Genomic DNA, 24,355 nt, shown 5'->3' on the forward strand with positions numbered 1-24,355 from the left:
AGCTATCGGAGCAGCGAGAAGAAGAGGTCAGCGAGGAAGTGGCCACGCAACCAAGAAGGGGCAGTCAGCCCGCTCGCTGCCTTTCTGGTTGGACAATGTGATGTGTATTACTGCTAGTTGCCGCAGATGCCGCGATGCTCTGTACTGCTACTGGTCCTGACAGGCGGCTGCCACTTGTCTTGTCCCTGCCCTTGCACCCCCAGAGTGTGTTGCCTCGTCGTCCCTGGAACGAAACGCGGGGTTGGCTCAGACCCAGCCAGGCCATTGACTGACACCTGGCCCTCCCACCGCTTCTAAAGCACGACATGTTGTCATCCCCCTCCCTCCCTCCTTCAGCCTCCCCCACAACCCCACCAACTACTCTGCATTTTAGCCTTGCAGCATCATCATCGTAAAACCATCGCCTCCGACACCAGCCGACGCCGCTCCCATCGACAGACGGATTGATACGGCCACCGCACCGACAGCAACCATGTCGACCAGCCCCGAGATCATGATGGATCCGTTCCTCGCATTCTTCGGGGCTACGAATCCCTTACCAACCGTCGCAGAGTCGACCGGGACCACAGCAGCAGCAGAGACGGCCAGCGTCGCCGGTACCGCCACCGCCCCCGAGCCTGGAGGACAGCGTTCGCGCTCTGGATGCTTTACGTGCCGTCGCCGCAAAGTCAAGTGCGACGAGTCGCGGCCGACGTGCGAAAAGTGCCAGGTCGGACATCGCGAGGTAAGTGACTCGGATCGACTCCTACCTCCCCTGTCTGTCTGCCTACCGCCCCTGCCCCGCGTCTGCCTGTCTTGCTTTTGGCCGCGTGCAAAGGGGTGGTGCGCGTTTGTTGTGCCGTGGGGCAACGCACTGCCCGACTCTTCCTTTGTCCCTGTAGGACAAGTCAGCCGGTCTGTGCGCAGCGCATCACACCCGCTCATCACGACCGACGCGCAACACGCGCAACGCGCAACGCGCCCGCGGCGAGGCCAACCACAGGCCCCGGTGGCCCCTCCTCGGGTCCTTTACTTGGCCAGATGCCCAAATGCGCGGTCCTCGCTAATCTTGATTCTCAGTGCACCTGGCCGCCAGACGATCCCGTCCAGCGCCGAAAGAACCGCCCCCGCAAGCCGCGAAGCCATTCCGTCTCCAACGAGCCCGCCAAGCGCCGCTTCAAGCTCAACTTCCACGCCCCAGAGGCCTTTGTCTCGTCGCTCCCTCCCCTGGGCTCCGTCAAGGGCAAGGAGCGCGAGATCGAGCTCGTGCCCGACCATGTCCGCGCTCAGATGATGATGGACCCGTGCGTGTTTGGGATGCGCGTGTTCGGGCTGGTGCTGACGGCGTGTCTCAGATCCTTCCTGCAGCCGTATTTCTCCTCGGTGTGAGTCGTCGCGCGTGTCGGACCTTGTGGGCCGCCGATTGCCGCTTCCGATCGGCTCCTCGCTGTGTAATGCCCAAGCTGACAGTGGGGTTCCCCGCAGCGACGAGCGCTTGGTCATGCGCCACTACCTATCGAGAACGGTCCACATCATCCTCGCATTTGAGGCTCCGCATACCCCGTGGAATCCGTGGTTGACTGTCCATGCGCCACTGGCTTTCACTCAGCTGCCCGGGTGAGTTTCGTGTGGGAGAGGGGTGCGAGCACGCGGAATGTGGGGCTAACACTCTTGCCCGCAGAGTATCCCCAGCTGCCGACGCCTTGCGGATGGCCATTCTGGCCGTCGGTGCAGTGCATTTGCGCTACGTCTCCAACCCGGAGGACCAGGAAGGTGCCTGGAGAATCACCCGTGCGACCCGACCTCGCATCCTCGAGTTGGTGCGGTGCGCTCTTGAAGGCCCAGATGGTACGCCCAAGAGCATTGACAAGACGGAGATTGAGCTTGTCCTCGCCGCTCTCCTGAGCTGTACCATTGCAAGCGTGAGTGCCCTTGAGCGAGTTGGTGTTGACGTCTGCTCAGTCACTTGCCGCCGACGAGGCTTGGCACTCGCTTCTTACAACCGTGCTGTCGCTTATCACCCGACTGGGAGGCGCACAGGCGCTCCTCGCCGACTCACCGCGCGACCACCTCTCCATCTCGCGCTTTGTGCTCGAGCAGCTCGCCATTCGCGATGTCTTTGGCTGCATGACCACCGAGCTTGCCCCGTCCATCCTCCGAGATGCGTTCACTCCGTGGTTCTTCGAGGCAGAGAGCTGGTCCAAGAGCGAAAACGAGTGGGAGAGCATTGAGCGCATGTTCGGCATGTCCCGAGGAATGTGTGACCTGATTGCAAGGGTGAGCTAGAGCATAGGTCGACCTCCTGGACTCTGCTGACAGCACCAGGCCTGCACAGTCGTCTCGCGAGTCCGCGAAGCAGGCTACGTCATTCACGAGCGCGAGCCGGGCACCAGCCACCACAATGCTACGTCGCAAATGCCGGGGATGCTCCTCAAGCTCCCGCCTCGAGTAACTGCCCGCCTGCCTCAAAATGCGATGATGCGAAACCCGTTGGGCGTTCCCGAGTTTGCGACGGCCATCGAGCCAAAGCCCATGGTCAACGGTCTGAACGAGCGCATCGATCTCGAGGAGCAGGCAAACGCGCTGCTCGCAGAGCTCAAGGTCTGGGACAATGCGTGTAACTTTACGCCATTCCACCCTCGCACCCAATACGGCAACATTGCTTATCGCCATGCGACCAAAATCCGCCTCCTTCGTATCGTCTTCCGTGTCCCTAGCACGGACCCTCGCATCGACAGCGCGGCCCGCGCTATCATCGAGCTCGCCAAGGAGATGCTGGCAACGTATGGGCGGATCACGTGGCTGACGTGGCCGCTTGTGATCGCGGGCTTCCACATCCCCAAGGGGGATCCTGCTCGCCAATCAACCATTGAGCTTCTTAGCGAATTTGGGTGAGTCAATCGCCGAGACAAGCGACCACGCGCTGACCGCCCCCGCAGCCCCCACGCGTGCTTCGATAACCGAGCGGCCAGGCAGATGATGGAGACGTTCTGGCGTTACCATGATGACGACCTTGAGGACTTGACGCCGTGGGAAGTAGCCAACAGGCTCAATTCGCGCATTTTCCTCGATTAGCGGCAGACGCGTGTGCAATGGACCTATCGTGTTCGACTAGGCAGTGACGGCGGGTGAGTCGATGCCTGAGTGGGGTACGCACGTGCTGACAACCCTGCCAGAGCGGCGGCGAGTGGCTGGATAACGCGATATCCGAGGTGTAAAGTTGTAGGCAGGGAGATAAGGAAGAAGAGCGGGCCCTGTACGACCAGCAGGACGGACCTTGCTTCACTGCTGTCAACAGCTGTTGGATTCGGGTCACTCCAGCTGGCTGGAGGAGTTGTAGCACGTAGTGCTCTGTTGAGAGTGCTTGTAAGTTCGACTAGACCTGCGTAATGAAGAATATCAAGACAATACATAGCAGTTGGGTTGAGGAGTCACTTGGGCCGATCTTTGTTTGCCTAATCGCCGCCTTGGCCGCATTACAAAACATAAGGGCGCATTACAATGACTCTCAAATTCCGCTTGACAAACATAAATTACGTAACGCAGTCCTTTGAACTCTGTGGCACGCTTCCACAGCAGCGACCTACACCTTACCCGCCATGCATCCCGCCTACCCGTACGCACCACTCGACTCTGCGCAGCCTACTTGCATTGTTTACCCAGAACTGTCTGTTTCTACAACGTTTACTTGGCACCTCGTAGCGAGGCATCCCGACAACCCCGCCACACCCGACCTCGGCCATCTCCGCCCCCACAATAAACCGCCACAACCCGCCCGTCTGGCAACCAGCACGAGCTCTACCCCGCCCCAAGCGCACACAGGCGTCCGTCTACTTGACGTAGTGGCCCTTCTCCTCGGCGACAGGCTCCTCGGCGACGTCAAAGCCCTTCTCGGCGACCTCGGCCGCCTCGTTGTCCTGCGGCAGGTTGGGCGGGTACGCGCGCGAGCAGTAGACGATGGCCGCGGCGATGCCGACCGACGCGGCACCAGTCACGATGGTCGCGATTTGGCCGTTGCGGAACTTGGGCGCCTGGGAAACGGGCCAGACAGTGATCTGGTACCACAGGTTCCAGAGGTTGGAGAAGAGGTTCATCGAGAAAAGCGTCATGGAGCGCAGCAATTCGTCGTCGCGCGTCATGGAGTTGGCCCAGGCGAAGTTAGAAGCTTGACCGCTGTAGCCGATGCCCGAGATGCTATAAGCTGGTCGACGTTAATAATGGTAGCAAGGGTAAGGGCCGGGCGAAGGTCGGACGAAAGACTCACCGAAGAAGTGGCCGGCGGTGCCAATGTTCCACACGAGCAGCATGATCGAGCTGATCAGGACCGAAACATACATGATGACGTTGGCTTTGGAGCAGTTAGCAGCCATCGGACACTGCATACGTACCGATGAAGCGGTGGCCCGTGGCGTCGCAGTAGACAGTCATGGCGTATGTTCCGATAATCGCAACAACTGTGGTCCGGTCAGCTCCGCTTTCTGGGGAGAGCTTTCCCACTGACCCGTTTGCAAAGATGAGTAATAGTTGACCTGAACATCGCTGTAGAACTGCGTGCCGTCCGCGTTCTTGACCGACTTGAGCCAGAGCAGGAACTCGGCATAGATGCCCGTCTTCTCGAACGAGGTAGCTGCAGAGTCAGCCAAGCTCCACCGAGTAGAAAAGAAACGCACCAGACACCATGAACAGAGCTGAGAACAGATACCAGCGCCAGTTGGTAATGGCCTTGCGGACAGACGAGCGGAAGGATGCCCATGTAATCTTAGAAGTTAGCAACCTTAGGGTTGGGGGTTGAAAAGCACAAACTGACCTTTTGGTGTTCAACATATGGCAGACGACGGAGACAGAGCGCACGCTCATCCTCGGTGAGCCAGAAGGCCTTTGTGTTGTGCGGCGTGTCGGGGAACATGGCCCAGCCGTAGAAGGCGATGGGGATGGCTGGGGTGGGTTAGCAGCGCGCTCGTCGCATACAGCATCCGGTCGACACTGACTCATAGCGAAGTTACTGAGGGTGAGGTCAGCGCCGTCGTTGGATGGATCGCCACATGGTCACACGCCACGTGCACGCCACACTCACATGATGAACATCCACTGCCATCCTGCCTTGTTGTGGTGTCCGTGGAGCGTCTGCCTAATAGCGCCTTGCATGATGCCCGAGAAGAATGAGCCGAACTGGGCACTAAGAAAGATCAGCGACCAGTCGGCGGGTTGCACCAACCTGCTAGTGAAAACCGCAGTCCTTTTGCCAAGCTCGCTGTCCTTGTACCTGCTCCTGTATCAGCTTCGTTCCACACTGCTGCACAGGCGACCGACCAAGAGCCAAGAATATAGTGGGTACCCGAAAAGGTAGAGGCCTCAAAGAGAGCCTGGACGAAGCGGATGGCGAAGACCTGCTTGACGTTTGTGACGAACGCGAGACCGAGGGTGCAGAATCCCCAGCAGAAGACGCAGAAGGGGAACCAGAAGCGCGGCGTGATGCGGCCCGATGCGAGGATGATACTGGAAGGAATCTGGCCCACGACGTATCCGGCGGTGAAGCACGAGCCTGGAGAGTGTGAGCGGGAGGGTGTTGGTAGGAGGTGCAGGAGGAAATCCGGACAAAGTGCCACGGTCGGCCAAATCCGTGGTGCCACGTGGGACCACCTGATCGACTGATCCACCTGCCTCGCGCATCGACTCACCTGCAAGCGACAGGTCGTTGCCCTTGAAGCCTACGGCCTCTTTCATACCGGTCACGTACGCCTGGGCCCGTTAGCAAGGTGCGCTCAGTGCGCTACCGGCACGCGAGCTCGCGCGACATCGCACGCCAGCTGTCGGGCCTTGCGGCCCCGGCCTACTCACATTGTTGAGGTTTGCGCGGTCGACATAGTTGATCCAGTAGCTCAAACACACATAAGAAAGAATGACGAGGTCGAGCTTGACGAGCAGCTTGCGCTCCTTGGGGTCGGCGGGCGGCTTGCCCCAGAAGAGGGTCTCGATCTTGTCGCGTTTGGCGCCCATTGTGTTTGTGATGGAGGGGAAGAGACGACCTGCTGCCCCGTCCTGTCTTTAAGGCTCGTGTTCGGCCGAAGCATCCAGTCACAGCGCTGCTGATAGCCATTGCCGTGGGGAGCCCTAGGGCGAGGTGCAGGGCCCCGACTCGTGCAACTCGATGTCCCATAGATTTCGCGCGGCGCGGTCGGTAACTGGCGGGGTGCCATGGCTCCGGGACAATGAGTTTGGCGCGAGCTGACTGGCTGCGGCTATCTCTGCCAGAACCTCTGGCAGCTAGCTCTCTTCGTGTGTGGCCGCGCGCTGCCAAGCGCTCAGTGCAATCTGCATCGGCTAAAGCAGGCCCCTCCCGAACGCGAGCGAGCGGCGTTCGCGCCTGGCATTCCAGCAGGGCAGGAGGGTGGGGTAGGCAGGCAGGCACCCCTTGGCCTGCGGCGTTGTGGCCCTCGAAGTACGCGCTCAGGTCAGCAGCGGGCCCCGGAGTAGGCGTGTGGAGTATCATACCCGGCCGTCGCCGCGCACGGGCGGCTCGCGCCGCTGCGGGTTCGCCGCGGCACGCATCGATGGTTGGAGCAGGAACGCACCGATGCGCACCGAGAGAGGAGAGGCTCGAAAAGTCGGTGGGCCCTGGAGGGCGGACCGATGGCCGGTCGTCGGCCCGTCCGAGGGTTGGCAAAACGCCATTCGGCCACATCCCGATCGTTTTGGCCAGGCCTTGGACGTGCACCTTGGATCTCTGGCTCGCTCGATACGCGACGGTGTCTGCTCGATGCTATCATGCGCATGCGCATGCGTGGTCGCGCGTATCGCTGTCCGCTCAGCCTATCTGTTGTATGGGCGAGGTGGTAGCTCCAATCTCCATGGTCCGACCGGCGGCGTCGGTCGAGGTGGTGGTCGCCGAGCGAGGCGCCACGACGTACCAAGATCTCGTCTTTCCCCCACGCAGTGCCATTCGCCGTGCGCTGATATGCGAGTGTTCGCGTCCTCGCGTCCTCGCTTGAAGTGATATTAGCGAGGCAATATCTCGCAGGTGGCGTGCTGCGGCGCCGGCGTCGAGAGACACGCTCGGCGTCTCCGCCGTCAACAATCCCGCGGACAAGAGGCTGCAGGGTCCCTCGTGGATGTAGCGGCCTGCCCCTGCCGAGGCTGGTACCTGCTTGGTATATCGGCCCGGATGTGCCACTTGCATGCCAGGCCTTCGTAATCCACTCGGGGCCGGCACGGACTTGGCACCGAGTAGTAAACTCTACACACTGCCTCGGATCGGAGCTGATAGACGAGCGGAGCTGATGGACGAGCGGAGGCGCGGAGCTGATCAACGACAACGTGGTACATGTCCCAGTAGAGCCCTACAAACCAGTCTACGATGCTACTGCTACTGCTTTACTTGTTGGCGAGCGCGGCCTCAATGGCGCCAGCGAGCTTGATCGCCTTCTCCTCCTCAAGGCGCGCCGTCACGACCTGGAGCGAGACGGGCGCGCCGGCAATCTCGTTGGGGTCGTACCTCTCCCAGATCCTCTTCTCCACGTCGCTGCGGTACTCGCCAATCCCGCCAGAGGGCTTGGCGTCGTTCGGGGTCGCGAAGCCGACGGGGAATACGACTGACGATTGGTCGGTAATGTTCCACATCGAGGTGTACGAGACGTGCTCGAACGTGTGCTGGGGAGGCGCAGAGTAGACGGTGACGGGGGCAATCACACCGTCGAATGGCCGCCCGGTTCCCGTCAGGCTCTTGGACGCCATCCAGTGGTCGAGCGCACCCTTGGTGTAGGCCGTGCGCTCGGCCTGCAGCGACCAGAGGTTGCCGACAAGCGGGGGCGCCGTGGAGAGCTTGTCGTGCGCCTCCTTGTAAGGGACGAGACCCACGGGCCAGGGCTCGTCTCCGTCCTTGATGAACCCGGCAATCTTCTGGCCGCCGTCGCCGACAAAGAAGCGCTCGAGCAGGCTCTGGGCCTGGGCCGCCTCGTAGGGCGACCAGACAATGACCTTGTGGCCGGCCTTCTCGAGCGCCGCCTTGGTCTCGAGGAGCGCACGGGTGACGGGGGGCGTGGGGCGCACAATGCCGTTGTCGAGAATCAGGCCGAACGCGAGCTGCTGCGGCAGCTCGACCTCGCGCCAGGGGATGGGGAGCATGTTCGGATCCCGCTCCCAAGGCTTGGTGTCGACGACAGTCTTGGACCACAGCTCGACCGACGCGAGCGACGGGGACATGGGGCCGTTGATCGAGCGCACCGCCTCCTGGCCGGGCATGCCTGAGCGAGCGCCGTACGTCGCGAAGCGGCCGAACGAGGGCTTGAGGCCGTAGAGGCCGCAGAGGGCCGAGGGGATGCGGATCGAGCCGCCAATGTCGGTGCCAATGCCCAGGGGCGAGCCTCTCAGCGCAAGCAACGCTCCCTCACCGCCCGACGAGCCGCCCGACGACGTCTTGCGGTTGTACGGGTTGGTCGTGTATCCCCAGACGTTGTTGTACGACTCGGCGATCATCATGGCGGTGGGTACGTTGGTCTTGCAGAACAGGACGGCGCCCGACTCGCGCATGATCTTGGTCATCTCGCTGTCCTTCTGCTGGGGCTCGTTGGCCCACGCGATAAAGCCGACGGTCGTGTCGAGGCCCTTGACATTGAAGTTGTCCTTGAGCGACACGGGGAGGCCGTGGAGCGGGCCGATGGCCTTGCCAGTCGCGGCGTACTCGGCGTCAATCTTCTTGGCCGTCTCGAGGGCCTGGGTGAAGAAGATCTCGGTGAGACAGTTTGTCTGGGCGTCAGCGATGAGCATGGGCTACAACTCACCAGCTGCTGGGCGATGGCCGCGCGCTTGGAGAACGCGAGGGTGACCGCCTCGGACGTGAGCTCCTTTGCGAGGATCTGCTTGACGAGGGCCGGGGCGTCCGTCTCGGTGATCTTGATCTCGGCGGGCGTCAGGATGCCAGAGGTGCGGGGCACGTCGATGACATTGACGACCGAGTCGGGCACCTCGACCTTCCACTCGTCGGGGATGAGGGCGTCGCGCTGGGCGCGCTTGTTGGCCGCGATCGTCTCCCAGGTCTGGGTCGTCATTGCTGTTTGTGTGGGGTGGGGGTTGGGGGTGGTATGATGGGCCGGTCCAAGGGGAGCATGAGGGTTTATACTTGGTCGTCCCCCCACTGGACAGTGACCCGGCCCGCCAACCGGCACGTCGTCTATCTGTCGGCGATGACCGTGAGCTTGGCGTGGTGCGCTTTAGCCGCAGGGGCAGACCAGCCAGTGGCTCTTTGGTCCTGCTGCGGAGCGCACACCTTGGCTCCCTCTGTCTGTGCACGTCGTGCATGCTCACCGGCGGCCACGGCGGCGGCTCAGGTGGCCCCACTCTCAGTTCCTGCTCCTGCAGGTCGCGCCTACCTGTTCGGCCAGCGCCAGGGACGTTATCGTTCTCGGCCGTGTCCTCGGCGGCCCCTCGTCGCTCAAAGCCGCCGCTGCGTATGTAGTGGGATGGCATAAGGCGGCTAGAGAAGGGTTGAGCTCTTCGAGCCATGTGGAGAGCCCTAGGCCACTGATTGCCGGCGATGTATGATACGGCAAACTCGCAGCAGGCTGCAAGTTGGCATCAGCCGAGGCGAGGAGCCTCTCTAACCACCGCGGCGGTCAGACACCACGAAGACCCAGCATTCCTACAGCTACACCTCCATCCACGGACCCCCGCCTCGCCAAAAACCAACTATCAAGCATCCAAAAGGTCACATAGAAGCAGCAAAAAGTCAGATAATCTACAGTGGTTAGGTCAAATGTCGGCTGATTGGCTCGCGTAAAGTGTTTCGGGCCGAGGGCCAGCCGCCAGGCCAGGGTGGAGGAGGGCTTTGGTGGAGCCAGTGCGCGTAGAGCATTCGCCTTGTGGTATGCGGCGGCAGGGAGCGCGGCTATCATGCGACGACCATGGGCCACAACTGGCAGCGAGCGAGCGAGCGCTTGTACGCATAGGCGAGGCTGAAGCTGTACTAGGTGTGTGGGGCCACACTGTCCCCACTGCCACACCCGAGTTCAGGCGTAACCTCGTCGCAGCTCGGGTGTCGCTTGGCTCTCAGCAACCACCGCTGCCAGCCTGCCAGCCGCGACCCCGGGCCCGTTATAATTCCTCGTGTCGCTGCTTCGCACCTGCCCCTTCTTCTCTACACACCCCACTCTTCCACCCAGCATGCGCTCCGCTGCCCTCCCCTCCCGCGTCGTCCGTGCCGCCCGCACCCAGTCGCGCGCCTTCTCGTCGCGCTCCCTCATCCCCGACGAGCCCGTCAAGCCCCAGGTGCTCACCGCCGCCGTCCCCGGCCCCAAGAGCCTGGCCATTGTGAGTGTGACGGCGGTGACGAGCGAGCGGGCGGGCGTGAGAGCCAGAGTGTGCGAGCACCGAAGCTGTGACCCATCGCATCCGCTGCGGGCGCTTGCGGACAGTCGCCGAAAGGACACCCATGAGCCCCGCTGACCCCCTCCCAGTCCAAGGAGATCGACCAGATCCAGGACGCGCGCACCCACGTCCTCGTCGCCGACTACGAGAAGTCGAGCGGAAACTACCTCGTCGACGCCGACAACAATGTCCTCCTCGACGTGTTCGGCCAGATCTCGTCGATCGCCCTCGGCTACAACGTCCCCCAGCTGATCGAGCTCGCCAAGTCGGTGAGCCGCTGCGTCGACCCGCGTGCTCAGGCTAACCCTCTCGCAGAAGGAGTTCATCACCGCGGCTCTCAACCGCCCCGCCCTCGGCTCGTTCCCTCCAAAGGACTGGGCCAAGTGGCTCGAGGAGGGCCTCCTCACCGTCCGCCCCAAGGGCCTCGACCAGCTCGTCACCACGCTCTGTGGTTCGAGTGCCAACGGTGAGCTCCTCGTCTTCGTTCAAGTACCCGAGCTGACACTCCGCAGAGACTGCCTTCAAGGCTGCCTGCATGGCTTACCGTAACCGCGAGCGCGGCGGTGCTGCCTTCACCCAGGAGGAGCTCGACTCGTGCATGCTCAACCACGCCCCCGGCTCGCCCGAGCTGGTCGTCCTCTCGTTCAAGAGCGGCTTCCACGGCCGTCTCTTCGGCTCGCTCAGTGCTACCCGCTCCAAGGCCATCCACAAGATCGACGTCCCTGCGTTCGACTGGCCTGTCGCCCCCTTCCCCGAGACTCAGTACCCCCTGGCTGAGAACGAGGCTGCCAACAAGGCCGAGGAGGCCCGCTGCCTTGCCGAGTACGAGGAGATCCTGGTTCAGCAGTAAGTCGATGCTTGAGCCCCAGGCGACGCTAACGCTTCCCAGCAAGAAGACTCGCCCCGTCGCCGCCGTCATCATCGAGCCCATCCTCTCCGAGGGCGGTGACTGCCACGCCTCGCCCGAGTACTTCCGCCAGCTCCGCCTCATCGCCAAGAAGCACGGTGCCTACTTCATTGTCGACGAGGTGCAGACTGGTGTCGGTGCTACCGGCACCTTCTGGGCCCACGAGAAGTGGGGCCTCCAGGAGGGCGAGGAGCCCGACTTTGTCACCTTCTCCAAGAAGATGCAGCAGGCCGGTATCTTCCACAAGCTCGACACACGCCCCAACGCCCCCTACCGCAACTACAACACGTGGATGGGCGACCCGATGCGCACTCTCCAGGCTCGCGAGCTCATCAAGGTGATCAGGGACAACAACCTTGTCGAGCACACTGCGACCACTGGCAAGAAGCTCGCTGCCACCCTCGGCGACATTTTCTCGCGCAACGAGGGTGTCATCTCCAACCACCGTGGCCAGACCGACGGCACGTTCCAGGCTTTCGACTTTGAGACGCCCGCCAAGCGCGACGCGTTCGTCGCCAAGATGCGCGCCAACGGTATCCAGGTCGGCGGCTGTGGCGACCGCTCGACGAGGTTGCGACCTACGCTCACGTTCGGCGACGCCCACCTGGCCATCCTCGCCGAGGCTATTGAGAAGACGCTCAAGCAGATCTAGAGGGGGGGTAAAAGGGTTTATAGCATGTGGTGTGATGGTGGCGAGGTGGCGAGGTGCCACGAGGTGATAATGATGCTGTATGCAGTGTACTCATGTGGTGTGCTGCGAGGGTGGGCGGCTCTCGTGCTTGCACTGCCGCCGTGTTTCATACAGCGATGCCGGCATGCAGCGAGGAGCCGAGAAGCCAGGCAGCTGCATTCTACAACACGCGAGGTCGTGCTGGCAATGGAAACTTGTCGAGCTGCAGCCGCTGCGGGCAGAATAAGCATATCGTGCGGCGGCGAAACGAAGCCGACTCGGGCAAAGATTCCCGGCCGATCAAATTACGGCTGCGCGCGCACGCTGGCTGCGGCACACGACGCGTCATCATCTACAATCTCGCAGCGAGACGTCGAGCGCGCGCGACTCGACCCGGCCAGCGTGCTAAATGGAGCCAGCGGTGCGGTGCGGGGCTGCGCGTGCGTGAGAACTAGGACGACGCGCGTGCAGAGCTCGCAGCCTCGGCCCCGGCAGCTTGCCCGCAGCCGAGGTGGCGGCAGCCCGGAGGCCCGGCCAGCTCGTGCTCCTCGGCCTGGGTCGTGGTGCTCATGATCGTGCCCGAGGATGGAAGAGAGATAAAAGGGGGCAGTCGGGCTCTCACAGCTGGGATCTAACCCACTCACCCACTCACCCCCTCCCTCACTCTCAGCAACGATGGTCGCCACCGACACGCCCAGCGACAAGCCGGCCGCCCCGGCCCCGGCGCCAGACGCCACCCCCGAGAAGCCCTCTACGACCGAGAAGCTCGACGACGACGCCGTGCTCGTCGACGGCGACGTCGACGCCGCGGCTGAAGCCCTCGCCACCGCCTCCCTCGAGGACACGACCGACACCGACAGCGACACCGACGCCGGCTCGGAGATCGACGTAGTCGGGCCCGCCGGCGAGCGCGTGCACGTCGTCTTCGTTAACGGCGGGCGCGGCTGGCGCGGCTGGGCCAAGCACGCTGCCTTCCCCGCTGCCGACTTTGGCCAACGCGCCCACTCTGGCCCCGGCGGCCCGCCTGGCTTTGGCCACTTTGGTCCGCCGCCTGGCTTCGGGCCGGGCTTCGCCCCGGGGTTCGACTGGGGCCGGTGTGGCAAGGAGCACAAGCACAAGCACGGCCACAAGCACAAGGAGGCCAAGGAGAAGCACAAGGACAAGGGTAAGGAGAAGGACGGTGACAAGGCCGACAAGGACAAGCACGACAAGCGCAAGCACCGCCACCACGGAAAGCACCCCGGCTTCCCCTTCGCCTTCGCGCCCGGCCCCACGTTCCCCGGCACCGGCTTCCCCGGCGCACCCGAGCCTCCCCACTTTGGCGCGCCGCATACGCCTGCCGGACCGCCGCCGCCTGGCCCGCCCGGGTTCGGCGAGTTCCCCTCTGCGCGTGGCTTCGGCCCCCGCGGCAGCGGCCCAGGCGGCTTCGGCTTCGGCTTTGGCGGCCCAGGCGCTTCGGGCGGCCCCCACGGCCACCACGCCCCCGGTCCGCACGCCCCCGGCCGGCACACTCACCACGAAACCTTCACCTTCTCCTTTGATCTCCCGCCCGGCGTGAGCGCCGACGACGTCGACTGGCGCGCCGAGCTCGCGCAGGCGGCCAGGGCGCACCGCAGCGCCTGGGCCGAGATGCAGCGCGAGCACCGCGGCGCGTGGCGCGACATGCGCCGCGAGCACCGCCACGCCCAGAGGGAGCAGCGCCGCGCCTTCAAGGCGTGCGCTGCCGAGGGGCGGGCCGCGAGGCGGGAGCGTTCGCGCCGGCACGAGTCGAGCTCGAGCAGCAGTAGCTCGAGCGAGTCCGACTCGGACGAGCGCGGCGCCGGCGGCGGCGGCTTCGGGCAGCACAACCAGGCTTTCGAGGCGGGCGAGAGCGCAGGCTTCGGCGCGGGCTTCGCGCCGGGCGGCGACTTTGCGCACGGGCCCGGGCGGCACACCTCGTTCGGCGGCTGGTTCGGCGGTGGCGGGCACCACTTCGGCCCGCAGTTCGGCGCGCGCGGCGGGTTCCACGGCCGCGGTGGCTACGGGCACGGGCACGGTCACCGCGCCCCGGGGTTCGGGCCTGGCTTCGCGTGAGTGCCGCCACAGCCGCCACAAACGACGACGACGACGACAACAACAACAACACAAGGTGGCCGTCTTAGGCCGACTCGGCTACGCGCAGGCCTGTGATCGCCCCGCCTGAGGCCCGCGCGCTGTCCGATACCCTGCACGAGGCTGCATCTGGTAGAAAAACGAAACACCCAAAAAAATGAACAAAATGCAAACACAACACGACAACACGGTGTGGGTAGGGTTCGATCCCCTCGCGTCCCCGCGGCAGAATGGTCTGCGACCACCACCTTAATCACGACAACTCGGGGCATTGTTTTGGGGAGAGGTGGGGCGTGGGTATGCACGTCTCCGTGGCGGGGAGAAGATGCAACTTGAACCGTGGATTGAAGCAGTTCGGCCTCGTACGACAACGGGGTAGCCACCATGAGTGTCAGCCCATGCATCCATCACTGCTGCGCGATTAATTGTGGTTCATCTCACTGGAAGCTTTGAGCGGACGTTAGCATCGCCTCGAGGGCCAGCCGTCAACGGTTCCGCGAGCCATTCACCTCTCCCGCCACCCACTTGCACTCACACTCCTACAACACCTAACCCATACACACTCCCACCCAGTCCAAAAGACAACGCTGCTATGCTTTGCAGTTTCAACCCCTTGTTAGCGTCCCCTTCAACCTCTCCCTGTGGGGCGGCCCGATGATCTCCCAGTAGAGCTGCCAGCAGATACTAGTGTCCCAACGGACTGAGGGGTGGTTGGTCGAGTGTTCGCACTCTGTTCGAGGTCCTTGTTGCCACTGTGTGATTCGAACAGGCGATGCACTCATCAGCGCATGCGGGGCTAACCGCGGTGCCATGGAATCGTATGTTTTCGAGGCTGAAACCGTCGAATATGGCTCGACGTGAGACAGCTGCAGGGTGGACGTGTGGTGGAGGTGGAGGGTTGGGCCTGGAGCCGGTCTGCGCGGTGGGCTGGGTGCGCGTGCTGCTGCTACGCCAATAACCTCCTGCTGCCAGCACCACGTCGCCTGATGCACCCGCAATGTTCTGATACCTACATCAATGCCACGAACGAGTAGGACGAGTTTGTCGACAATCAGTTAGTGTTTTTCCGGCGCGGATGCATGACGTCATTGGGTCTAGCTGCGCACGGTCAATTAGCGCTTGTCGGGAACCTGGCAGCCCTCGTCGACCAACAACATGCTCGTTCGCTCTCTTGCATCTTTACACTCGACCTCACGACTCACAACACGCTGCATCGTACCCTACACACGTCTATTCGAATCTACAGCAATGTCTAAAGGTACGTGCAGTGACGGTGCGCCTCCGGCGTCGGGCCACCTCAGTGACAAGCTCTTGGCCACCGCTCACCCTCAGCCGAGGGAACCACCTGCTGCCCGCCGTCGGCACCGAAGCCCAAGGTCGCGCACCCCGTGTCCGAGCAGGGCTCTTACGAACCCCGCGGCAAGCTCGTCAAGGCGGGCGACTTTGAGCAGGTCTATGTCGTGAGTGCTCAGCGCTGGCCTGCCTGACGTCCAGACCGGGCCCGACGACGCCGAGCACGCCATCCTCGTCGTGTACGACATCTTCGGCTTCTGGTGAGTGACGAGGGTGTGGGAGACGCTGACAGAGGCAGGGAGACGACACTGCGTGTATGTCCACACTGCAGACCCCGCTGACTCCGATCGCAGGGCTCGGACCTCCTCGTGTCCAACCTCCAGCTCACGCTCCCGCACAAGGTGTTCATGCCCGACCTGTTCCGTGGCAAGCCCTTCCCCCCGGACAAGGACGGTGACAGGGAGGAGCTGGGCAAGTTCTTTGCCGGGACGTGAGTGGGTGAGAGGGGCGAGTCTGACCGCAGCGCAAACCTCGAGAAGCGCCTGCCCGAGGTGTTCAAGTTTGCAGAGTACCTGAAGAACGAGCGCGGCTTCCAGTCGGTGTCGCTGCTGGGCTACTGCTGGGGTGAGTGGGTGCAGCAGGCATGACTGACCCACAGGCGGCAAGATCACACTGCTGTCGCTCTCGAGCGAAAACCCCGAGAGCTCTCTCTTCACGTGCGGCGCGACGGTGCACCCGGCCGTGATCGTCGTCGACGACGGCAAGCACCTGCACCGCCCGCTGGCCTTCTTCCCGAGCAAGGACGAGCCCAAGGACGTGATCGACTCGATTGTCGGCGCGATGCAGGGCAAGAAGTTTGAGGAGCAGTGTGCCTACCACTTTTACAACACAGTGTGGGTGGCGGTGTGGCGGTGTGGCGGGGGGAGGGGGCGTGAGCTGACGCCGACGCAGACACCACGGATGGGCGGCCGCGCGCGCCGACCTGAGCGACGCCGAGAACTTTAAGCAGTACGAGGACGTGTACCAGCGCCTGGCCGACTACTTTGCGCGTGTCGACTGCTCGTGAGGGGGCGTGGGTGAAGCAAGAGCTGGGAGAGTAGGCGATGAATCTAATCAGGCTGAAGGGGTCGGCCGGGCTCAGTGCACAGCGAGTGATGCGACGTACTACTCGGCCTCGGCGAAGGTGCGCGGAGGGCGGACCGATGATTGCCGAGCGAGCGCGGCGACTGATCGCGACTGACATCATACTGAGCTCGCTAAGCTAACCGTGAGTGGGAGTGAGCCGAGCACGCAAGTGCGGCATCCGCAACGGCGCCGGCGCACACCGCTCCGTCGGGCCCGAAGCGCAAGCGCTACCAAGATGGCTGTCGGCATCGGCGCATCCAGGCCCTCGCGTAGTGTCTGACGAAGCGGTGCTGCGCGCAGCAGGCTCAAGGTTTGCGCGTGTGGCAGAAGCCGTGGTGGTGCGGGGGACAGAGGCCGTCGCGCGGTTCCGCCGCGCAATCGCCAAGGATCTGCGCGATAGCGCATGGATCGGGCAATCGGGCAGTCGGTCAACTGGTCGTCGTCGTCGTCGCTCCGTCGTCATCCGTGGCGAGCGGTGGCGTGGAGCTAGCTGCGCGCGGTGCAGTGTCTCAGGCTGAAACTCTATCCTTCCGATGGAGCGCGGGAGTGGCAGTGGCAGGTGGCATATAAGGGGACGGCGCCGGCGTGGTCTTGCGGCGTCCCAGCAAGCAAAGCAAGCAGCATGCGCCCCTCGCTCCTCGCTCTCGCGCTCGCTGCGGTCGCCTCGGCCGCCGCCGCGCCCAACTCGAACTCGACCGCCACCGCCGCGCCAAGCTCGACCACCGCGCCCAACTCCACCGCCAGCTCGCCCGCGCCCAACCCAACCGCCGGCGCCGACAGCGCCGACGAAACGCGCACCCTCGAGCAGCTGCACGCCGCGGCCCTCGCCGAAGGCGGGCGCGTCACGCTGTGGCACGGGGGCGACCTCACGAACGGGGGCGACGACCTCAAGGCTGCCTTCGAGGCGCGCTTCCCGGGCGTAGTGCTAAACGTCACGATCGACCTGAGCAAGTACCACGACGGCCGCGTCGACTCTGCGCTCGCCGATGCCGGCGAGCTGCCCGACAGCGTCATCCTGCAGACGCTGCACGACTACCCCCGCTGGGACTCGGAGCGCGCGCTCCTGCGCTACCGGCCCGCGGGGTTCAGCGCCATCGACAACGCGTACAAGGACCCCTGGGGCGCGTGGTATGGCGTGTACGTCTACTCGTGGTCCTTTGTCTCGAGCACGGCCAAGACGAACGCGACGCTCGCCGCGTGGGACGACTTCCTCGCCCCCGAGCTGAGGGATAAGCTCGTGCTCACGTACCCGAACGACGACGACGCCGTGCTCTACCTCTTCGACCTGCTCCTCCGCGCGTATGGCGAGGAATGGCTCGACAGGCTGCTCGCGCAGAACCCGCGCTGGGTGCGCGGCACGGGCACGCCGGCGCTCATGGTCGCGAACGCGAGCTACCCCTACGCCGCGACGTTTACGAGCGACGTGGGGTGGGCCGCGCCCCCGGGCCTGCGCGTGGCTAAGCCGAGTGTCGGGCCGTTCGTCTCCTGGGCCCAGACGGCCGCGATTCTGCAGGACGCGCCGCATCCCGAGGCCGCAAAGCTCCTGCACAACTACATCCTGAGCCCGGAGTATCAGAACGGCACGGGGTGGCAGGTGCGCCGCGACCTCCCCCTGCCGGACGGCTTTCCCTGGGCCCCGCTCGAGGACATGCACAACACCAACCCGGTCGACTTTGCGCGCTGGATGCAGGATCGGGGCCGCGTCGAGCGCCTGCGCTTCTGGTTTGAGAACAGGCTTGGGACGGCGCAGGGCGTCAGCCCGTTGGTCGACCCGTGGAGCTAATAAGGCAGTAGGGCCTGCGACAGAATCAATGAGAATGAATATACGAGAATGAATGGAATGGCTTCGGCGGATGGAGCAGAGGCGCAGCCCGCCACGCTGCCACACTCTGCACGACCCCCACTCCCACTCCCACAGCACTCGCTACGCTCGTGTCACTCCCACTGGCAACGCTCGCTACGCTCGCGTTACTCGCGTTGCTCCCCACCACGCGAGCTGCGCTCGCGTGGCCCGGTCGTGTACAGCAGCTCAGGCTACTACGCCCGGCCGTGAATGCATGTCGTCCTAAATCCCTACACACTAGCCCAAACGGACAGTCTACTCGGCGGCGGTGACGGGGAACTCGAAGACAACGTCCTTGCCGGCGAGGGTGCGGTAGACCGACGAGAAGGTCTCGAGCTTGTACTCAAGGAGGTTGGCGTCCTTGGCGTCAAGGTAGACGCGGATGAGCTTGGAGCCGTCGGCGGCGATGCGGGTGCGCTTGCCAACAATCTCCGAGGGGAAGACGAGGTCCTCGAGGATCTTCTCGTGGACGGCGGTGAGGGTGCGCGAGCGGGGGCGCTTCTGGCCGAGCTTGGCCGACGAGTTGCGCGACTCCTTGGGGAGGACACGGCGCTGCGAGACGAAGACAATGTACTTGTCCGAAAGCTTCTTCTCGAGCTCGCGGGTAAGGCTGAGGGTGCGAATTTGCAGGTGTGATTTGAACGGGCATTACGACGCCGTTGTGGAAAGAAGACTGGATCAGCATAGCCCAAGGGGTTGTCGACTTTGGCGCCAGACCCGGCACCGCCAGCCCAGGCAGTCCATGAGGGAGGTGGTCCTGAAAAGGACCTCCGTCGACCTCTGGAGCTGCCACATGGCTGGTGGATACTCGGGCTGTTGCACCGCTGACCGCGGCCCTCTGCCGTTTGCGCTGTCCGCTGCGCGAGGCAACGGACGACGAAACGACAGAAAGCCAACGGTCAGACGAGCGCGACTCACCGCTGCTGGATCTTGTGGAACGCCTTGACCTGGGGGACGGGGACGAAGATGACAACAGCCTTCTTGCCGCCCTTGACGTCGACCTCACGGGCGGCCGAGATCTGGAGGGGGGCGAGCTCGGCCTTGAGGTCGGGGACGTTGGTCTGGAGGTCGAGGAGAGCCTGGGCAATCTGCTGCTCAACCTCGGTGGGGGCCGAGTTGGGAGCGTTGGCAGTGCGGAAGATCTTCGACTGGAACGACATCTGGTGCGCGTTAGATGGGTGCTCGTCGTCGTCGTCGTTGCTGCTGGCGTACTGACCGTCGATTTTTTTTGTTGAGGGTTGGAGGAGGCTGAGGGAGGTGGTTTCGAGGTGTCGATGGCCAGCGAGCAGCGAGCGAGGCGCCGCATGCCTCTGCCAGGATCCAACGACCACACTCAGCGAAACTTCGAACGGGATCAAACGCGGGGGAAAAAGTTGCCACAAATTCGATGCTGGGCGGTGTTATGATAAATCTCCGACTTTGATTCCGCTTCTAATGATCATTAGCTTTGAGCCTGTTGATTAGGACTTCCCGGAGTCCATTTGATTTCGCCGCAAATCCATCTTGTCTACCACCAGCCGCCAAGTCACCGCAGATTCCTGATTTCTCGGTCATGCATGATGCCACAGCTTGCACAATCTCCCCGTGGCCAGCACCGACGGAGCCATGGCCACCCACTAGGCAGTCGGATGCAAAACCGGGTCGTCAGCAACGATCCGCCTCGACCCAGAACCGAGAATCAGGAAGCTGCGTGCTCGAGCGGGCTGGGACCCTTGGGCCTGACCCGTGTGTGGCTTGATCCCTTCATTCATTGACCCGGCGGCGCCACCGACGACGCACATACCAGCGAGCAGCGCACGAGGTCGCCTTGTGCCGGCACTGGTGTATACTCCTCGCGCCTACAAGAGCGCAAATGCACAGGGGTGGCACTCAGCAGCCGTCGGTACCGCTGCCCACTGGCTCGTTTGTAAGGATGAGCTGCAGGCTGCGCTGCTGCCCACAGCCGGCCTGGCCCACTGCAGATCGCTCTACTGTCGCGCGATCGGCAGCCCAAAAACCCAAAAAAGTCTGGCCCGGCGGACTCCATTGGCGCGCGCGCGCTGGCGTCGGCCATTCCGACCCGCGCCGCGCGCCGCGCCGTGGTGCGCCATCCGCCTCCTGCCTGCCCGCGTGCCGCCTACCGTGTACCGCCGCGAATCTGATGGCGTCCCCGATAGCCGCGACTTGCAGCCCGCTGCTTGCCCGCGCCGGCCGCCACCGCCTTCGTGCTCCGTCGCCGCCGCTCTCCCACTCTGTCATCCCCGTGGGGTAACTACCCTGACCAAACCTTCCAGCTTCACAACCGGCCCTTTGCTGTGCCGTTTCCTGCCCTTGAATTCCACCACGACAAGGCAACGCAACGACGACAACCGCCGCGATCAACGACCCACCCACATGTCATGTCGTGACATTTACCCTCTCTTGACTCTTCACTCATCATCACACACACGGCATCCGCTTCACCCACCTGGCACACATGCCGCCCGCGCGTTACTTGCTTCGGCTCCTGAGGCCGTCAACGCCAGCACGCGTCCTGGGCCTCTTCCTCGTCCTCGTCTTCCTCGTCGGCCAGTGGAGATGGTCACGCCCAAAGCTCACCATCGACCAGGCGGCCCTCGCAGAGCTCGTCGACTCGCCGCGAGAGGAGATTGTCAGGCTCTACGATGACTCGCGCATCTCAGAATTTGAGAGAAGACAGTACGACCCCGTGGCCGTCGCCAATGAGTTTGGAGTGCCGCCCTTTCTCCCCGACGGCAAGACGCACTCGCTAGACCCAGGCCTCGACCAATACACCGCCCGGCTGTTCACCTTCATCGCGACCTATTTCACGCAGGCAGACGGCCGGCGGCAAATGGAGGACGCTGTCAGCCGCGTCCTCGACACTCGAAACCCCAAGGAGACCAACTTTCCGCGCAACCTCTACTCGACCGACCACCTCGGCGCCGAGGGTGTGCCAGAGCTGTATCGCCTCTGGGTTGCCCTGCTCCCCATTGCCCTGCCCCCTGCCCTTGCCAGACTGCTTCCAAACGAAGAGTGGGCGTACCCAGCACGCAAGGGTGGCAACTGGAAGGAGGCGATCGCCGACGACGGCCAGGTTGAGGTCGCCGTGCCTCAATGGACCGGAAGTAGCATTGCCGACGGCAAGTGGGGCAAACTATGGAGCAAGCTCGCTGAAGGCGAGGGAGCGTCGGATGTCTTCAGGTGGGTGTGGCAGGGCGGACCGAGGTCGCGACTGTGACTGCCACTGACAATGCCAGGTACCTTGCTGTATTGGCCAACGGTGGCATGTTCACCGACGCCGAGACGGCGGTAAGTTGCTTTCTCGTGCCAGAGGACGTGTTGTCTGACGCTCTAGCCCATTTCGCACCCCTACGTCTGGGGCTTGGGAGCCAAGTCGATCCTCCACCCCGATCTCGAGGCCATCTCGGCCATTCTCAAGCTCCAGGAGAACAAGGCGAAAGAGGACTCGGGCTACCATGGACGTGTCTGGGAGCGGTCTTTCGACGCCGCCGACAGCTATGACACTGCCCCGCTCAACAAGACGGACGCGGTGGCTAAGATTGTCGCCGACATTGAGGCCAGGCATTCCTGGCACAAGTGGTTGCCAGCCTTCGGCGCCGACCGCAAGTGGTCGCCGGCTTACCCTGGCGAGCACCGGCGAGTGGCGCGAGCGGCGATCCCTCAAGCTGAAGAGCTTGACACGCCAGAGACCGCCACCTCTATCCTGTCACCGGATATCAACATCATCGTTGGCATCGACTTTGACAGCTCGATTGCCTTTGACTGGACGCGCATTCTGCAGTGGTCGAGAGCGAGGTTCTCGGTCAGCTGGCGTCGCCCAGCGTCTGGCCGAGCACTCCAGTTCTCTCAGCGCATTCTCGCCTCCAAGCCGTACCACCCTATTCTCATCGACACGTTGGCCACTGTTGTCGAGTTGCTGAAGGACACTTCACTCACCAGAAGACAGGCTGTGAGTGGTGTTGGTCTGCTGCCATTCTCCCAGCACTGACCCCTTTGCAGATCGACGTGACTGGTGCTGGTCCCTACACCGACGCCGTCCTTCGCTACCTCTTGGTGCGCTACGGCGTGACCCCTGACCAGCTGCAAAGGCTGCGCGGCCCTGTTCGCGTCGGTGACGTCTTGTGAGTGAAGACAAATCTCCGGGACCTGGCCCGTCTGACACGCTACCACAGAATTCTCCAAGAGCAGGCGTACAATGCTCCGGAGAGCGCAATGCGCTCATTGCTCTCGCACGTTCAGCAGTTCTTCCCCTTGCTGCCGGGCAGTGGCTTTGCCAAGGCTGTCAAGGGCTACAGCCTGTGGTACTGGGGAACTGGCTACGAGTCGTTGCGGAGTGGCGGCACCCAGGTGGTCTACTATGACAAGTACCACACTGGACGCAAGATTGCGCCTGCGCTCGACGTGGACCCGATGGCGGTGGTGTAGAGAGGCGAGGGTTGTTCTAGGGCATACGGACATCGGCTTTAATGGGCATTTTCTATTACATTTGTAGCATAACAAGGCATTGCATGGACCAGGATTTGAGCTTTGCTAAGGACGCGACGTATTGGTGTTGTATTGGATGAAGGACAAGGACATGCATCCGGATGGAGCGCGACCAAGGATCGCCACCACCTTGTGGTGCCTTAACACGTGGGATTCCTGAGCGGAGGCAATGTCGGCACTTCGGCGTTATGGGATGTTGCAAAACTGTTGGCACGCCAGACGCAGGCTGGTTGGAAGCGCGTGCCCAGCCTGGGTGGTTGCGTGCCCGCCCAGCCTGCCACCCGCCGTCCAGTCCCACCGCCCGTCCCACCGCCCACACTGCCCGCCGCTCGCTCGCTCGCACGCAGCGTCGCTCCCTCCTCGCTGGTCTCGTCCTCGTCGCCGTCCAAACCTTTGCTCCATCCCTCAAGTCGACACCAAAAAACCGTGCGTAGCGCATCTCGGAGCCTCGACGACGCCGTGCTGACCCCGCTCCTTTCTCACTGCTGTCCCCGCGCCGACTGTCCCGCCATCTCGAACTGCGAATCCATCACATTTTCGACTTTTACCCCCTCCTCGATCACACTTGGACTCTCAACCCACAGGCAGAAATGGTTAACCTCGCTATTCAGAAGCGTCTCGCTGCCTCCGTCGCCGGCGTTGGCAAGCGCAAGAGTGAGTAGGCTTGGAGACGAGGACCGGGACCAGGAAGTTGCGCGCGCGGCTGGGCGAGGAGAAGCTGCGAATTTGGTGGCGAGGGTGTCCTCGTTGGAGGAGGATGGGGAGCACAGGGGTGGAGCGCAAGGAGGAGGGCAGGGGAGAGGAGCGCGCGCTGCTGCTGGGACTGGTCTCGTCGACGTCGCCGTGAACACGAACCCGCCCTAACACCCCCCAGTCTGGCTCGACCCCCAGGAGGCTGCCGAGATCGGCCAGGCCAACTCGCGCTCGGGTGTCCGCAAGCTCCTCAAGGACGGCCACATCATTGTCAAGCCCACCGTCATCCACTCGCGCGCCCGCACTCGCGAGCACGCCGCCTCGAAGCGTCTTGGTCGCCACACTGGCGCCGGTAAGCGCAAGGGTACCGCCGAGGCCCGTATGCCCACCAAGGTCCAGTGGCTCCGTCGTATGCGTGTCCTCCGCCGCCTGCTCCGCAAGTACCGCGAGTCTGGCAAGATCGACAAGCACCTGTGAGTGGCGCGGTGTAGGCGCCGTGGGACTGGTCGCGAGTCGACCGGTCCCGCCTGCCTGCCCGGATCCGAAATGAAACTGAACTGACCCCCAACAGCTACCACTCCCTCTACCTCAAGGCCAAGGGTAACACGTTCAAGAACAAGCGTGTCCTCATGGAGCACATCCACAAGGCCAAGGCCGAGAAGCTCCGCACCAAGCACCTCGCCGACCAGATGGAGGCCCGCCGTATCAAGAACAAGGCCATGCGCGAGCGCCGTGCCGCCCGTATTGCCGAGAAGCGCCAGGGCATCACCGAGGTCGAGTCGCACGAGGCGCAGCAGTAGGTCGTGCGCGCGTCGAGCCTTGTAGGATAGTCATGGATGGTCTCCGGGCCTGCACTGCACTGCGATGGTCGGGGGGGAAGGGAGCGAGCACTGGGTGTGGGGTTGTGTGG

The 24,355-nt window shown here is 63.3% G+C and overlaps 10 protein-coding genes across 10 annotated transcripts; 7 read left to right on the forward strand and 3 right to left on the reverse strand.

The window, feature by feature from the left end:
• Positions 1–472: 472 nt before the first annotated feature.
• On the forward strand, positions 473–3,054 carry Q8F55_001039 (uncharacterized protein; the record flags this gene model as incomplete). Its single annotated transcript, XM_069349683.1, has 8 exons — positions 473–724; positions 1,060–1,283; positions 1,335–1,364; positions 1,465–1,596; positions 1,661–1,901; positions 1,942–2,256; positions 2,305–2,870; positions 2,919–3,054. 8 exons carry the CDS (start codon positions 473–475, stop codon positions 3,052–3,054), a joined length of 1,896 nt encoding a protein of 631 aa, XP_069213227.1.
• A 755-nt stretch (positions 3,055–3,809) lies between these two features.
• On the reverse strand, positions 3,810–5,976 carry Q8F55_001040 (uncharacterized protein; the record flags this gene model as incomplete). The annotated part of the gene is made up of 12 exons (XM_069349684.1): positions 3,810–4,180; positions 4,244–4,327; positions 4,368–4,433; positions 4,481–4,606; positions 4,650–4,737; positions 4,787–4,914; positions 4,968–4,981; positions 5,054–5,155; positions 5,195–5,242; positions 5,290–5,521; positions 5,658–5,718; positions 5,818–5,976. 12 exons carry the CDS (start codon positions 5,974–5,976, stop codon positions 3,810–3,812), a joined length of 1,479 nt encoding a protein of 492 aa, XP_069213228.1.
• A 1,374-nt stretch (positions 5,977–7,350) lies between these two features.
• Positions 7,351–9,023, reverse strand: Q8F55_001041 (uncharacterized protein; the record flags this gene model as incomplete). Its single annotated transcript, XM_069349685.1, has 2 exons — positions 7,351–8,721; positions 8,757–9,023. The coding sequence occupies 2 exons, from the start codon at positions 9,021–9,023 to the stop codon at positions 7,351–7,353; spliced, it is 1,638 nt and encodes a 545-aa protein (XP_069213229.1).
• A 1,111-nt stretch (positions 9,024–10,134) lies between these two features.
• UGA1 (4-aminobutyrate transaminase) lies at positions 10,135–11,897 on the forward strand (the record flags this gene model as incomplete). The annotated part of the gene is made up of 5 exons (XM_069349686.1): positions 10,135–10,281; positions 10,428–10,607; positions 10,654–10,804; positions 10,851–11,184; positions 11,228–11,897. The coding sequence occupies 5 exons, from the start codon at positions 10,135–10,137 to the stop codon at positions 11,895–11,897; spliced, it is 1,482 nt and encodes a 493-aa protein (XP_069213230.1).
• Positions 11,898–12,590: 693 nt separating this feature from the next.
• Positions 12,591–13,988, forward strand: Q8F55_001043 (uncharacterized protein; the record flags this gene model as incomplete). The annotated part of the gene is made up of 1 exon (XM_069349687.1): positions 12,591–13,988. The coding sequence occupies one exon, from the start codon at positions 12,591–12,593 to the stop codon at positions 13,986–13,988; it is 1,398 nt and encodes a 465-aa protein (XP_069213231.1).
• Positions 13,989–15,254: 1,266 nt separating this feature from the next.
• Q8F55_001044 (uncharacterized protein) lies at positions 15,255–16,365 on the forward strand (the record flags this gene model as incomplete). Its single annotated transcript, XM_069349688.1, has 6 exons — positions 15,255–15,264; positions 15,339–15,466; positions 15,653–15,789; positions 15,823–15,923; positions 15,958–16,192; positions 16,251–16,365. The coding sequence occupies 6 exons, from the start codon at positions 15,255–15,257 to the stop codon at positions 16,363–16,365; spliced, it is 726 nt and encodes a 241-aa protein (XP_069213232.1).
• Positions 16,366–17,046: 681 nt separating this feature from the next.
• Q8F55_001045 (uncharacterized protein) lies at positions 17,047–18,207 on the forward strand (the record flags this gene model as incomplete). The annotated part of the gene is made up of 1 exon (XM_069349689.1): positions 17,047–18,207. The coding sequence occupies one exon, from the start codon at positions 17,047–17,049 to the stop codon at positions 18,205–18,207; it is 1,161 nt and encodes a 386-aa protein (XP_069213233.1).
• Positions 18,208–18,522: 315 nt separating this feature from the next.
• Q8F55_001046 (40S ribosomal protein eS7) lies at positions 18,523–19,573 on the reverse strand (the record flags this gene model as incomplete). The annotated part of the gene is made up of 3 exons (XM_069349690.1): positions 18,523–18,877; positions 19,186–19,427; positions 19,484–19,573. 3 exons carry the CDS (start codon positions 19,571–19,573, stop codon positions 18,523–18,525), a joined length of 687 nt encoding a protein of 228 aa, XP_069213234.1.
• Positions 19,574–20,722: 1,149 nt separating this feature from the next.
• Q8F55_001047 (uncharacterized protein) lies at positions 20,723–22,692 on the forward strand (the record flags this gene model as incomplete). Its single annotated transcript, XM_069349691.1, has 5 exons — positions 20,723–21,447; positions 21,504–21,555; positions 21,602–22,216; positions 22,267–22,388; positions 22,440–22,692. 5 exons carry the CDS (start codon positions 20,723–20,725, stop codon positions 22,690–22,692), a joined length of 1,767 nt encoding a protein of 588 aa, XP_069213235.1.
• Positions 22,693–23,342: 650 nt separating this feature from the next.
• On the forward strand, positions 23,343–24,245 carry RPL19B (60S ribosomal protein eL19; the record flags this gene model as incomplete). Its single annotated transcript, XM_069349692.1, has 3 exons — positions 23,343–23,406; positions 23,627–23,918; positions 24,017–24,245. 3 exons carry the CDS (start codon positions 23,343–23,345, stop codon positions 24,243–24,245), a joined length of 585 nt encoding a protein of 194 aa, XP_069213236.1.
• Between the last annotated feature and the right edge of the window lie 110 nt (positions 24,246–24,355).

This window comes from Vanrija albida, assembly GCF_041260175.1.
Source record: "Vanrija albida strain AlHP1 chromosome Unknown contig_1, whole genome shotgun sequence".
Lineage (NCBI taxonomy): Eukaryota > Fungi > Basidiomycota > Tremellomycetes > Trichosporonales > Trichosporonaceae > Vanrija > Vanrija albida.